General features: G+C 38.8%; 1 protein-coding gene across 1 annotated transcript in view; it reads left to right on the top strand.

The window, feature by feature from the left end:
* The window catches only part of Elapor2 (endosome-lysosome associated apoptosis and autophagy regulator family member 2), a 194133-nt gene that overhangs the window by 137919 nt on the left and 40294 nt on the right, over positions 1 to 15920 (top strand). The window contains exons 9-12 of the mRNA XM_052172406.1: positions 5101 to 5281; positions 5822 to 5950; positions 13257 to 13347; positions 13957 to 14059. Of these exons, the coding sequence (XP_052028366.1) occupies positions 5101 to 5281; positions 5822 to 5950; positions 13257 to 13347; positions 13957 to 14059 (504 nt within the window). The remainder of the gene's footprint in view (positions 1 to 5100; positions 5282 to 5821; positions 5951 to 13256; positions 13348 to 13956; positions 14060 to 15920) is intronic.

Raw genomic sequence — 15920 nt, 5'->3', positions numbered from 1 at the left:
ACCTTTCTTAGCTAAACTTGCCTTACTTATTGGTAAAAGTAAATTTATTTTATTCTATGTAATGGTGATTAATTCAGTATTACTTCAGAATAAATGAATGAGTTCTATTAATGCATTATATCTGAACAACATGAAAATATATTAAAATCATATTTGTTACATCTCTGAGTGATTTAGTATATCAGTGAGTATAATACCAGTGACCAGTTTGATAATATCTGGCTGACATGGCCTAATAGAATTAAGGTCATTCATATTTAAATATAATTTAGAACACACACACACACACACACACACACACACACACAGAGCACATACTTGCAAGCATACTGAATGCATACATATACATGAAATGTGTTTTTCATATAAGTCAGAGAATCTCTGAACAGGCTCTTGGTATAGAAGAAAATAATGTGCCCATGTTTCATAAATTCAGTGCATTTCTTTTTTTAATTTTTTATTGGTTATTTTATTTATTTACATTTCAAATATCGCCCTGGTTTCTCCTTCTCAAATCCCCATCGCACCCCTCCTTCCTTCTATGAGGGTACTCCCCGCCCCCACTCCTGACTCACTGCCCTGGCATTCCCCGATGTTGGGGCATTGATCCCTCACAGGACCAAGGGCTTCCCCTCCCATTGATGCCAGCTAAGGCCATCCTCTGCTACATATGTGGCTGGAGCCATGGGTCCCTCCATGCGTACTTTTTAGTTGGTGATTTAGTCCCTGGGAGCTTTTGGGGGTCTGATTGTGTGATAGTGTTGTTCTTAAAGACAAAATCTCACTATGTAGCTTTGGCTGGCCTAAAACTCTATGTAAAGCAGGCTGTCCTTGAGCTCACAGAGATCCACTTTTAATGTTTAACCTAGATCCATAACAATACTGTAGCTGTTCTGCAATCTTTACACTATTGTGGTAAAACTTCTCTGTTGAGAGGGGTTTGGTTTCGTAAAACCATTTCATGTTTGCATCTCACTTTCTGCAGAATGAGCTGGTTGTTGGTGTCTCACCTGCACTCTAAGCCATCTGGGTCTAAGCATCATTAATATTAATTAGTGTCTTTTCCTGTCAGCTACACTAGGAAACATATGTCTCTGTTAGAAAGACAGAGAAGCAGTTTGTCCTGTGTGGCAGGAAGATTTGTAAGGAAAACGTAGATCACGGAGGATCTGTAACTTGCTTTCTCCATGTTTTCAAGGGATATTTTAACTTCTAAAAATTTTCTTTGCTGAGGAACACTCCTCCACTTCTGGTGGGATGGCAATGTTCATAGCAGCCCTACTTATAATAGCCAGAAGCTGGAAAGAACCCAGATGTCCCTCAACGGAGAAATGGCTAAAAAAAAAAAAATGTGGTGTATTTACACAATAGAGTATTATTCAGCCATTAGAAACGATGAATTTGTGAAATTCTTAGACAAATGGATGGAGCTGGAGAACATCATCCTAAGTGAGGTAACCCAGTCTCAAAAGAACACTCATGGTATGCACTCACTGATAAGCGGATATTAGCCTAGAAGCTTGGAATACCCAAGATACAATGCACATATCAAATGATGTCCAAGAAGAAGGAAGGAGTGGCCCCTGGTTCTGAAAAGGCTCAGTTCAGCAGTGTAGGGGAATACTAGGACAGGGAAGTGGGAAGGGGTGGATGGAGAAACGGGGGAGGGAAGAGGGCTTATGGGATTTTCGGGGAGGGGGGATTCAGGAAAGGGGAAATCATTTGAAATGTAAATAAAGACTATATCGAATAAAAAAAAGAAAAAAATTTCTTTGCTTACATTGGAAGCAACTGGTTATTTGGCTTCTCAGATCTATTTGAATATTTTATTGTTTTTATTCTCATCAGACTGACCCTTTAATGGTGTTATTTGCATCTCTTGGGTAAATTGTTTAATAGCTCTAATCTGGGGCTGGGGAGATAGCTTAGTAAAGTGCTTACCTTGGAAATTACACATCATGAGTTCAGTCTCTAATACCCATGTAAGGAGCCTAGTGTGGTGACATGCATTTGTAATTCTAGGGATGGGACATAAAGACAGATCCCCAGAATTTGCTGGCTAGCCAGCAGACTAGCCTAATTATGGAGATCCAGGTCAGTGAGAGATCTTGTCTCAGGGCAAAAGCTAAAAAAGCTGGAAACTCAGGTTTCCTTGTTTACAAATCTGGGGACAATAATGTGTTTGTCCTGGAGAGGCTGGGAAGATTCTTTTCTGACTTGGCATCTTTTCTCTTCTTGCATAGGAAGCAAAATTATCCAAAATGTAGCTGCTCATACATTTTTATTAATGTGAGTCAGGAAATTAGTGAATGTACTAGGATTTCAAATTTGTTTTCTTTTTTTTAACTTGTTAACTTAAACTGGAAACTTAAAGTAAGTGTCTCTCCTATGATTCTTTATTTGCTTAGATTCTCTGAAATTTATACTGCCTTTCTTGAGGGGTAGTTGAGGGCATTTTATTGGTATAGTATCTAATTTGATGCCTTTAGCTACTTAGGAGGCCTTAGCTGAAGTGGCCATTGTTTTATAGAGGGTTGCGGAGGCAGAGGGTAAAGTAGAACATTAAAGAGTATCATGACATGGACCATGACATGAATATGGAAAGGGGGTTATAAAAAGAAAATAATACTATTTATCATTCTGATGAGACATCCATATTTAAACCATTTGTCTTAGCACCCTTCTTCATACAAGATAGCGCATCTCCCACGGGCGTATTTAAGGACTCACTGAGTGGCCTTAAAGGCTTGCTGTGGACGCTTCTTACTGACAGAGGTGGAGGACAGCCTGTGTTTCCTGTTCTCTAGTTTGACAGACTTCCTACTGCAGAAGTTGTTTTAAAGGACAAACAATACTTTCAAAGGTGTATTGGATGAAAGGGACAGTTACTGTCTCTTCTAAAAACCTCTATGTAGCTCCAATATTGATTGCTGTATTTTTGCTGGAATACTCCACCTACCAGTGTTCACATTCAAATTTTGGTTTAGGCCAACTAACCTATCTATTATTCTGCTTTTTAAGTGAGAACAGCTAATTTTAGCATGGTCGGCTTTTGGGGTATAGCTGAATTACCACATTTTTCTTCTTGTATTCCGTTTTATGTAACGTAGGATAACAAGAAGGGCTGTAACCGAGTGTTCTCCTGAGAGCATTTGTCCTGATGCTCAGGGAGGGCACATAGAGAAGGCCAGAGGAGCTTCTGGAGAGCATCGTTTGGCTACAATTCTTATTATTGAAAGCAACTCAGGAACTATTAATACTTGCAAATTGTCAGGATTGCACATAAAGCTTCATCTATTCTTTTTGAAAAATAACATTTTTCTTCGATGATTATTCTGTGCAAAGTGTGGTAAGAAAGGCTGAGGCTGGAGTAAAGGAAGGGAGCATTGGAGGTCACCAGTAAGCAAGCGAGTGTCACTCACTACCTTGAAGTTGTAGGCTACACACGGAAGTGAGCAGACGCGAGGCAACATCTGTTTGCTGTTATTTTTGAGATCATAAAATAATTACACATTTCTCCCTTCCCTTTCCTCTCTCCAAACCTACTCAAATACCTCCCTTTGCTCACATTTAAATTCACAGCCTCTTTTTAAATTATTTGCTTATGTAAATGTACACACACACACACACACACACACACACGAATCTAGATGAAACCTGTTCTGTCTGTATATTGTTATTCATATGTATGTGTTCAGAGGTGAGCATCTGGTAGTTGCTTGCATTTTAAGGAGGGATTCATGATGCGAAACATATTGTCCATATTGTAAGGGTACTTATGACTTAGGTTAAGGTGGCGCACGCCTTTAATCCCAGCACTTGGGAGGCAGAGGCAGGCGGATTTCTGAGTTCGAGGCCAACCTGGGCTATAGAGTGAGTTCTAGGACAGCCAGGGCTACACAGAGAAACCCTGTCTCAGAAAACCAATAGTAATAATAATAATCTCAGAAACCACCACCACCAACAACAACAACAATAAAGCTACTGCAATTGTTTGTCTCCAGGGACTAGGGAGCGGGCTCGCCTGGTAGAGTGCTCGCCACACAAGCCTGAGAACACAAGCTTGGTTGTCTAGAACTCATATTTAAAAATGCGTGTAGTACTCCACTCCTGTGTTCCCAGAACTGAGAAGTAGAGACAGGAGGATACCTGGGACTGACTAACCAACTGGTCTAGCTGAATCTATAAGCTTTAGAATCTCTTTCTCAAAATAACCTGGAGTCACTAGAGGGATGGCTCATCTAGTAAAGTCATTTTCCAGAAAACACCACCACCCCCAGACCCACACAGGTGGAAAGAAAGAACCATCTCCTGCAGGTTTCATTCCCTCCCTCCATCTCCACCTACACACAAGCACACACACACATACACACACACACACATACCTCCACACACATTCTCTCTCTCATACACACACGTACACCCCCCCACACACACCCACACACACTCTCTCTCTCATACACACACCCACACACACCCACACACTGTCTCTCTCTCTCATACACACACCCACACCTCCACACACATTCTCTCTCTCATACACACGCACACACACACACACACAGTCTCTCTCTCATACATACCCCCCGCACACACTCTCTCTCTCATACACACACCCACACTTCCACACACTTTCTCTCTCTCATACACACATGCACACACACACACACACACACTGTCTCTCTCTCTCATACACACCCCCCCACATACACTGTCTCTCTCTCTCTCATACACACACCCACACCTCCACACACATTCTCTCTCTCATACACACACGCACACACACACATACACACACATACGTTAAGAGGTGGATAGCAATTATGAAGGACATCTTCATATGTTCATATGCATGTATATACACATGCACACACAGATACATATGTAATGGTTATTTTCCTACTTATTTTTCTCCATATTGTATTAATAAATCACCTCTTTATCTCTCATTATCACTGTTTTAGATTCTCTCAGCCTTCTCTTCTGTTCTCCACTGTTTGTAATTATTTAGCTTGTCAATTTAGCATCTCTGTTGTAAAGATATTACCTGATTTACTTTTAGTTTTAATTTTAAAAGCTCTTTTTATTTTTTCCCCCCAGACACAGATAATGTACAAGTGGATAGAGCCAAAAATCTGCAGGGAGGATCTCACAGATGCTATTAGGCTGCCCCCTTCTGGAGAGAAGAAGGATTGTCCTCCTTGCAACCCAGGATTCTATAACAATGGGTCTTCTTCTTGCCACGCCTGCCCTCCCGGGACGTTTTCAGATGGAACAAAGGGTAGGGTGTCTATTATGAATTGCGGGATCGGTAAAACATTCCTGATAGACTTGAGATCTTGTTCTCAAGGGCTCTTTTCCAAAAAGTCTTTAGAAGTCACATTTCTTACTTCGTTGAGATGAAGAGGTGTTGAGAACTATTGATAATGGGACTGTAAGGCCGTGACGACTTATCCGCCATCTGATGAGAACAGTCTTACTGGAATTTTGTGTGTATGGCCGTCTCCTTAACAATGGTATATTTTATTTTTTGAAAAACAGCCCTATCCTATTGGGTAACCATGGATAATCACTCATTCACCAAGATAAGCAGAATATGCAGCATCACACAAACAAAACCAACACATATGTACACATGCATCTGTACTGTAACTAGAAGCAGTTTCTAGATCCATTTTGAAAAAATTTGCTAGGGGAATTGGTGGTAATGTAATATCTGTCCTTCATATTTGTCTGGTAATTTTCATGTAGAGGGGCTCAGCACAGAGAAAGCTGTCCTGATGCGGTCTAATGTAATTGTATACTCACTCGTCTTCTGCAGAATGCAAGTCGTGTCCGGCCGGAACAGAGCCAGCGCTTGGGTTTGAATATAAATGGTGGAATGTCCTCCCGGCCAACATGAAAACTTCCTGCTTCAATGTTGGGAATTCCAAGTGTGATGGAATGAATGGTGAGCTTGGGTTCTACATTAACTGTTGTGGCGGCGAAGGCACCATTCGTCTTTAGACATACCAGACATGTTTGTGAGGAACTTTGTCTTTCATGACTGTGTTCATCTTCCAGCCCTTGTATAAAAATCAAACAACCAATCAGATGCCTTACCTAAAGTAATCACAACCATGGTGCTTCTGCCCTTTCCGTGGTTCTACTTCCTTTAGTTTCAGCTTTCCATAATCAATAGCAGTTTGTAAATACCAATTAGAACATCACAGAAACAAATACTTTAAATTTTAAATGGCCAAGTGTTCTAAATAGCTAATGAAACCTCATGTCTTTTTTTTTTTCTTTTCCAGCCTAGGATGTGAATTATTTGTTTTTGTGGTTATATCTGCTTCCTGTCCATTAGTGGCTTAGTAGCCATCTTGATTTTTAAATCCAGTGCTCAGGTTTCTCAATATCTGTGTTCAAGTAACACTCTTAATAATAATTTCAACACACACACACACACACACACACACACACACACAACAGGCCAAAGAGAATCCATCAAGCCCTGACTCCCTCCCTCCTTTCCACCCTTTCCACCGAAAATGCAAAAGTTCTCAACTCAGTAAAGAGAGAACATAAATTGTACACTGAAGTTGCTAAAATCTGTGGTAAGGAAAAGCTTTTAGCCATTAAGCTGTGAAGAAGGAAAAATGACTTCTGTGCCAGTGTTACTCTCACACCTCAAAGTGGCAGGAATTAAATTGTGGTAAGTGCTAAGATAGAAAAGATATAAAATGGTAGGGCCTTTTTTTTTTTTTTTCTGAGACCCACAGTAGGTCTCAGAGCTTATCTCCAGAGGATGGACATGTGCATGGGAGTTGGAGGTGGACAGGCTGATGTATTAACCTTGCGTTTTCTGTAGTCACTTTTCAAGTAGATATTGAACTTCTTGTTTGAAGTCACAAATGCCAGAAGAGATGTCCCAAGGAGGGTGACAGCATCTCACATCATTTGGTGTTTTAAGGAATAGGAAGTTATTAAATCCTTTTGGTCTGGCTCAGTACTGGGTCATGCATTGTAAAGGGTTAAAGATTTCAAATTCCCATTTTCAGTGAAGTTTCTGACTGCGTTCTTAAGATGCCATTAAATCCCACTCACTGAAAACTTGTAAATGCAGCATATTTCTACAAGACAGCTACTAACATTCTTTCAACATTCCTTGTTGGTCATATTCATTTTGAAATCTGACACTACCAGATATTCCAAACAATAAGAGTAAACAATGTAAAAAAAAAAGAGTGAACAATGGAGTTCATCCTTAAATTTTATCAGCTCACTATCATTTATATCAGTTTACTTTTCTCCATCTTATATTTGATCCTTGCTCTAGGTTTACCTAAACAGTTTTAAAATTGCAAGTTTTGAATCAGTATCTCTCTAAAACAGATTTGGGACACAGGGTATAAAATGTTCAAGTGAGTATAGAGATCAAGGAAAAACTGTAGGCTTGAATAATTTTGAGTCAACAGATGAGTGAAAGACCAAGACCTGATGTATGTTAAATATGAAGTGTTATTTGTTGACCAATAATACCGTCTTAAGGAATTTATCCTTCAAGGGAAGAGGAAACTATTGGCTTAGATTTTTTCAAAACCTACTTTTAGTAAGGATTCCAAATGCTTTAACCTCCCTTCTAGCCCACCACCCACCAGAGGTAGTGGAAAGGGAAGGTTAATAGAGCAAAGGAGAATGTGGACCTGATTAGAAATAGATCTTTGGAACAAATCCAATCTGTGTTGTCAGGATATCACCTGTTCAGTTCACATGAATCAACAGTAGCAGCTTGATCCCCTCACAAACACCATTCATGAATCAGCAATGTCAGGTCGATCTAGAAGAAACTACAAGGCTCTGCCAATTAGCCAGAGTCCACAGAAGCAACAAGAAGCTACCAGAATACCACCTGAAGTTTTTGGTGTGTTTGCTCTGCCAATTAGCCAGAGTCCACAGAAGCAACAAGAAGCTACCAGAATACCACCTGAAGTTTTTGGTGTGTTTATCTGTATGAAGTCATGACAAAAGATGACCAGCAAAGAATGGCAAGATGCACCAATACCATCCAGTGCTGTCCATTCTCCATTGGGCTATATTTATACCCTTCCCAAACATCATGTGCTTTCTCAAATATGGGCTCTACCAAAACATCACATGCCATTTTTCTAGACTGTCTGCAGAAAGCCATCATGTGTCTGTTCTTAGCAAAACATTCTCCCATGTGACTGTTTCAGTATAAACACCTTCTCAAATGACAGTTTCCAGAAAAACATCACATGACACAACTGAACCTCTAAAGAAACCAGAAATTTCCACTTCAGAAAACACTACAATAATTATCTTTCTACTCGAGTTGCTAACCCTAAAATGTGTCTTATGATTGAATTTGAAGTCAGGAATATAAGATCAAGTAGGATATTAAGACTGGACAATACTGGGTGAATCTACAGAAGGCCTCATACATATGTGTGTGTTTGCTCACTAGTTCAGACTATCAGGGACAAATATAGAGGACTCCAGCTCTCACACCAATACTTGGTTTACTCACCATCAATTTATTCACAGGCAATATTTTACACTTATTTTAAAGTAGTAAACTAAAACAGAAAATTCAAGGGTAAAGAGAGGTATGTGTTTTTTGTGACCTGAGTCTCTGTGCCATTTTGCAATGAACAGCACTCAAAAGGGTCAAATGGAAACACGTGGACAGCCATGCGTTTTCTGCCTGAGGAGGGAGTCACCCTCTTGGCTAAAGAGTTAAAGTGGGTGTGTCCACACAGTAGTGGTGTTTTCATATTTCTCAAGTCTGAATTTGATGATGTTGCATATTAGGAATGAAGAGCCAATTTTTGTATATTGATATTTTGCCTGTGAGAAATTAAAAGTTGGAGACAAGTTGATTGTTCATGAATGGGTTCATTGGGCATTATCTACAAAAATACAAATGGAAATAATCTAACTTTCCAGCAACAGAATATTGTTTACATGTCTGTCTTAGTCAGGGTTTCTATTCCTGCACAAACATCATGACCAAGAAGCAAGTTGGGGAGGAAAGGGTTTATTGAGCTTACACTTCCACGTTGCAGTTCATCACTAAAGGAAGTCAGGACTGGAACTCAAGCAGGTCAGGAAGCAGGAGCTGATGCAGAGGCCATGGAGGGATGTTTCTTACTGGCTCGCTTCCCCTGGCTTGCTCAGCTTGCTCTCTTATAGAACCCAAGAGCACCAGCCCAAAGGTGGTACCACCCACAAGGGGCCCTCCCCACCTGATCACTAATTGAGAAAATGCCCCACAACTGGATCTCATGGAGGCACCTCCCCAACTGAAACTCCTTTCTCTGTGATAACTCCAGCCTGTGTCAAGTTGACACACAAAACTAGCCAGTACAATGTCTAAGGTGATGTGATGGAATGAAATACTATATGTGTCTTTATAATATGGAAACTATATTGAAAGAGGCTTGAAAATGCTTTTCCAGAAAGTTTTCCTCTTTCTGACTCAGTAATACTGTTTCTGGGGAATCTATTCCAACGAGACAATGGTAACATGAAGAAGGATGTTGTACACAAAAATGTCAATTTTAATGTTTCTTGTAAGAATGAAAAACAGGAGAAAACAATTTTTGAACACTAGAGATATACTTAAATATAATTAGATGTGGAATACATTATGGCTTGTAATGGAGAAATGTTTGTGATATCACTAAAAAAAAAAATCAAAGTTAATGGTAAGTGAAAAAAACCTGTATTTCTTAGTCGAGATAGACAAAAAAAAAAAAAAAAGGGAAAGTTGGTGGACTCTGCATTGGGAAATACTGAAACAAGTGAGACAAGGCTTTCTCCTTGAAGCATAGTCACACCTATACACAATCACTTACTTCTGCCTTTTCCTTGGCTGTCTTTCACACTCTTTGTTATTCATAGATTCAAAGAAGTGTTCTTAAAAATACATCCCCAGTCTTTGCTTTCTTGGCATTTGATTGTTCTACCTGGGCTGTCTTGGTCCTTGCTACCCCTGTTGTAGACCTGTCTTCTAAACCCCAATTCTCCTATTACCCATACACTCCTCTCTCTGGGGCACAGGGTTCCCTGGTTACTCACCTCCTAAATTAAGAGCTGATAGCTGCTTTTCTTTGTTTAAAAAAGGCAGCGGAGCTATCAACATTTCTCTAAGGGATGAGTACACATTATTTTACTATGTTTTCTTGGTGTGTACTCAACATACCAATTTTTAAACATTATATCTGAAAATTGCCAAGTTGCCAAGCTAGTACTGATATTAATGCCTGTGTTACATCTCTTAAAGTAGTAGATAACGTTTGCAGATACATCAATGCCCTTAGCTAATGAGCTTGCTTAATGCTATATGTGGATATGTCACCTTTACTCATTTTAAAGTGCTCATCTTGGCTTGCGGTACGTTGTTCCTGTGCTGAGGACATGCCTCATATGACTTTCTGTGCACAAAACAATCACTTGACACTTATTAGCATGTGTATGCCTCAAATTTCCTACGCCTCAGGAAAGGAGAGCTTTCTGTTATGCCATGCATGCCATACTTACTGGCATTTAGTAAAAGTTCAAGGCCCATACCTAAACATAGTAAAAGCAATATACAGCAAACCGGTAGCCAGCATCAAACTAAACGGAGAGAAACTTGAAGCAATCCCACTGAAATCAGGGACCAGACAAGGCTGCCCCCTTTCTCCTTATCTTTTCAATATTGTACTTGAGGTACTAGCTCGGGCAATTCGACAACATAAGGAGGTCAAAGGGATACAAATTGGAAAGGAGGAAGTCAAACTATCATTATTTGCAGACGACATGATCGTCTACCTAAGTGACCCAAAGAACTCCACTAGAGAGCTCCTACAGCTGATAAACAACTTCAGCAAAGTGGCAGGTTACAAAATCAACTCAAACAAATCAGTGGCCTTCCTATACTCAAAGGATAAGCAGGCTGAGAAAGAAATTAGGGAAATGACCCCCTTCACAATAGCCACAAACAGTATAAAGTATCTTGGGGTGACTCTTACCAAACATGCGAAAGATCTGTATGGCAAGAACTTCAAGACTCTGAAGAAGGAAATGGAAGAAGACCTCAAAAAATGGGAAAACCTCCCATGCTCATGGATCGGTAGAATCAATATAGTTAAAATGGCCATTTTGCCTAAAGCACTATACAGATTCAATGCAATACCCATCAAAATCCCAACTCAATTCTTCACAGAGTTAGAAAGAGCAATTATCAAATTCATCTGGAACAACAAAAAACCCAGGATAGCTAAAACTATTCTCAGCAACAAAAGAAAATCTGGGGGAATCAGTATCCCTGACCTCAAGCAATACTACAGAGCAATAGTGTTAAAAACTGCATGGTATTGGTACAGTGACAGGCAGGAGGATCAATGGAACAGGATTGAAGATCCAGAAATGAACCCACACACCTATGGCCACTTGATCCTCGACAAAGAGGCTGAAAACATCCAATGGAAAAAAGATAGCCTTTTCAACAAATGGTGCTGGTTCAACTGGAGGTCAGCATGCAGAAGAATGCGAATTGATCCATCCTTGTCTCCTTGTACTAAGCTCAAATCCAAATGGATCAAGGACCTCCACATAAAGCCAGACACTCTGAAGCTAATAGAAAAGAAACTGGGGAAGACCCTTGAGGACATCGGTACAGGGAGAAAGTTTCTGAACAGAACACCAATAGCGTATGCTCTAAGAGCAAGAATTGACAAATGGGACCTCATAAGGTTACAGAGTTTCTGTAAGGCAAAGGACACCGTCAAGAGGACAGATCGGCAACCAACAAATTGGGAAAAGATCTTCACCAATCCTACATCAGATAGAGGGCTAATATCCAATATATATAAAGAACTCAAGAAGTTAGACTCCAGAAAACCGAACAACCCTATTAAAAAATGGGGTACAGAGTTAAACAAAGAATTCTCACCTGAAGAACTTCGGATGGCGGAGAAGCATCTTAAAAAATGCTCCACTTCATTAGTCATTAGGGAAATGCAAATCAAAACAACCCTAAGATTTCATCTTACACCAGTCAGAATGGCTAAGATTAAAAATTCAGGAGACAGCAGGTGTTGGAGAGGGTGCGGAGAAAGAGGAACACTCCTCCACTGCTGGTGGGGTTGCAAATTGGTACAACCACTCTGGAAATCAGTCTGGCGGTTCCTCCGAAAACTGGGCACCTCACTTCCAGAAGATCCTGCTATACCACTCCTGGGCATATACCCAGAGGATTCCCCACCATGTAATAAGGATACATGCTCTACTATGTTCATAGCAGCCCTATTTATAATTGCCAGATGCTGGAAAGAACCCAGGTATCCCTCAACAGAAGAGTGGATACAAAAAATGTGGTATATCTACACAATGGAGTACTATTCAGCCATTAGAAACAATGAATTCATGAAATTCTTAGGCAAATGGATGGAGCTAGAGAACATCATACTAAGTGAGGTAACCCAGACTCAAAAGGTGAATCATGGTATGCACTCACTAATAAGTGGTTATTAACCTAGAAAACTGGAATACCCAAAACATAATCCACACATCAAATGAGATACAAGAAGAAAGCAGGAGTGGTCCCTGGTTCTGGAAAGACTCAGTGAAACAGTATTTGGCAAAACCAGAACGGGGAACTGGGAAGGGGTGGGAGGGAGGACAGGGGAAGAGAAGGGGGCTTACGGGACTTTCGGGGAGTGGGGGGGGGGCTAGAAAAGGGGAAATCATTTGAAATGTAAATAAATTATATCAAATAAAAAAAAAAGACAAAAAAAAAAAAAAAAGTTTTCCACAACAAAAAAAAAAAAAAAAAAAAAAAGTTAAATTGTGAAATAACAATACAGTAAACTGAAAAGAACTCCTGAGCTCAAATCTTTAATAAGTAATTTGAAGTTTCAATTTTTCATTGGCTGTCCGCAGAGTGGGAATTTACCATCGTAGTGTGTCAGAATGGATAAAGACCATCTGTTTCTGTTTGAAAAGTCATGTTTCATTGAGAAAAGACTCTCACCATGCCTCACATTAATTAACTTGTATGCAAATTGGTACAGTCAGAATGTCTTTATTGATAATCTAGAAGAGTACTTGTGCATTCAGTCTATAATTGATATTTTAAAATATGGGAGTTTTTGGAGTGCTAACTTTGAGCATAAACATGCATTTGGCTTTTATACTGACTTATTTGTAACATTTTTTGTTATTAATTAATGAAATTTTACTAATAAAATGTCTTTTATCATTTTCAGGTTGGGAGGTGGCTGGAGATCACATCCGGAGTGGAGCTGGGGGCTCTGACAATGACTATCTCATCTTAAACTTGCACATCCCAGGATTTAAGTAAGAGAAGCTGATTTCTTTGTATGAGAATCTTCATCTCCTCTATAGAAATAGGGAAGTAGGACTGGCTCTATGGAGTCTTTTCTTATTATCAAGTAAACAACCATATGCCAGACAATGATATATGATATCATTTGGAATGTCTATGGAATTAGTTGCTAAGAACCTAAAAGTGTTAGTCATGTATGTTCCTTAGAAATAGCTGAAATGTGTTAGCAGATTTACAACCAAACCTGTAATAGCCACAACGCTTTGATCTTTAACACAGAAGGCTTAATCTAAGTGATTTTCAGAAGTGTATTTTGTTGTTTTATCTCAGTTGTATCTGTAATTAGTATGTAACATATTTATGTATGTCTTTGCTGTAGTCTCCTATGTTGAGACTTCCTAGTGTGAGACTTTTCCTTCCTTTAGAATCAGGGGTTCCAAGCATGTCATCTTGATCTAGAACAAGGGTGTAGACATACAGATTGGGAAAGGAAGGACTCCTCGGGTAGTTAAGTTGAAGAGAGGAGCTAGATTTTCAGTTTAATGAGTACAAACATTTTAATTGCTTGGAATTGCATTCAGAATATGCTATTGATGTTGCAATTTTAATCTCTCATGTAGACCACCAACGTCTATGACTGGAGCCACAGGTTCTGAACTAGGAAGGATAACATTTGTATTTGAGACTCTGTGCTCAGCTGACTGTGTTTTGTACTTCATGGTGGTGAGTGACTGAAGGAAGATTTCATAGTGTATTTCAATTTATTATCCTTCATGTTGGGATAAGGGCTGTCTTTCTCGGCTTTCTTAGAACTTTCCAAAAATATTTTAAAAACACCTAAAGAATTTACTAGGAATCGTGCAATAAGGCTCAATAAATAAGTGTTCATTCCTCATGTATGTAAAGATTCCCAGGTAACTGGTAAAGGCCACAAAATATCAATTTTAGAAAATTATTTTGTGCTGATTAAAAGCTTCCTCTAATAACTCAATTATTCAGCAATGAAAGCATCACAAAAGAAGATAGTATTAACAAGGGACAGCAGAAAATAGTGGGCATATAAAAGTACTGGAAAGAAAGCAAAACTTTCTGTTTTAATCTAATATATCTAGACAAGAGAGTTTACTATGCTTATGTCAAATTTACTTATTTGTTTTCTAGATGTGGTTTACTTTTCAAATCCTAGCTTGAGAAATGTAGCAATTCAAATACACCAAGATCACATGGACATTTTAAATTTTTGTTGGCTGAAATTTTATCATTTTAATTAAATGGTGACTTCATAGTTCTACTTTTGTGTGTTTTTAGTTTGTCTCTAATGAACTTTTCATCGTAAAGAATTTTTTCTATGATATTCAAGATGAGTGAATATTTAAACATTTCATGTGTGATTGCTAAAGGCTGACATGTAGGAAGCAAAATGTCATGGATGATCTTCAGTATAGATCCATCATATAGATCCATAGATCTTCAAAATAAAGCCATCTACCTCACAACCAGGTGTCTTCAGTCCTCCCAGCTGTAGCTTTCAGTCTTTAGCCTATGAATCTGTACTCAGCACCATTGGAGACAATCAGTTTCCTCTCATCTCTGGACCAGTTTAGTGATCCCAATCCTCTGTTTCCATCTCCTCTTATTTATGCTGCTGCCAGGTCATCTCTATGAGTAAGAACAATAAACATTAACCACATTCCTCTCAGAGTTGGAAAGTGGCAAGTATGATAATTTAGTTATTTGGTAAAAAGATTAATATAATGTGTGAGAATCATTTTTTCATACTGTTATCTTTGATTGCTTAATATCTTTGATTCTCTAATCATAATCTATATTTGATTCTCTTAATATCTTTGATTTCTATACTATAGGAACAGACAAATTTTGAGGCCATGCCAGTGTATTTCCAATGTCCCAAATAACTAACAAAAACAAGTGATTTATTAGAAATTCTAAAGGAAATCTTGACTTAAAACTTCAGACTTAACTTTATTTTCATTTTAAATAAATTATACAATTGTATTGGTTATTGTACTTGCTTTCAGGTTGTGTTAATGGTGATATATTGGTTGGGATGTCTCAAATCTGCATGATTCTTTTCCTAAATTTAGCTAAGAAAATCATTAATGAAATCATTTATAAATGAAACTTCATGGACTTCAGATACTACTATCCAGAGAGTATTTAATGAGCATGGAATAGCATTCTGGTTAGCTTTCACTTGGATGAACCTGTAGTAAGTACAATTCAGAGGGAAACTTAGAATTTCTACATAAATGGTTCTGTGAGAGTCTCTCAAAGAAAAAAATTACTTCTATTTAGTGATGATACTAGAAGTTTTCCCTAGGGAGTTTGAGAAATTTTCCCTTCTGTGGTTTTCTAGTGTTTTCTAAGTATGTGTCTCAAACATGCAGACACTTGGGATTTCTTTCACATTTTGTTGACAGTGTGATTGTGGGAGTTTTGTTAGTTGTATTTTTTGAACAGGTAGGGTGCAGCAGGAAAATGCCATGAATCCTACACAGCTTTCTCCAAATAAAAGTACATCTTCCTAATGGATGTATATTTGTATTAATACTGTGTACTCCAT

This window comes from Apodemus sylvaticus, chromosome 2 (assembly GCF_947179515.1).
Source record: "Apodemus sylvaticus chromosome 2, mApoSyl1.1, whole genome shotgun sequence".
In the NCBI taxonomy this organism is placed as follows: Eukaryota; Metazoa; Chordata; class Mammalia; order Rodentia; family Muridae; genus Apodemus; species Apodemus sylvaticus.
Note: the sequence above shows the minus strand (reverse complement) of the source record. Positions and strands in the feature narration are given on the sequence as shown.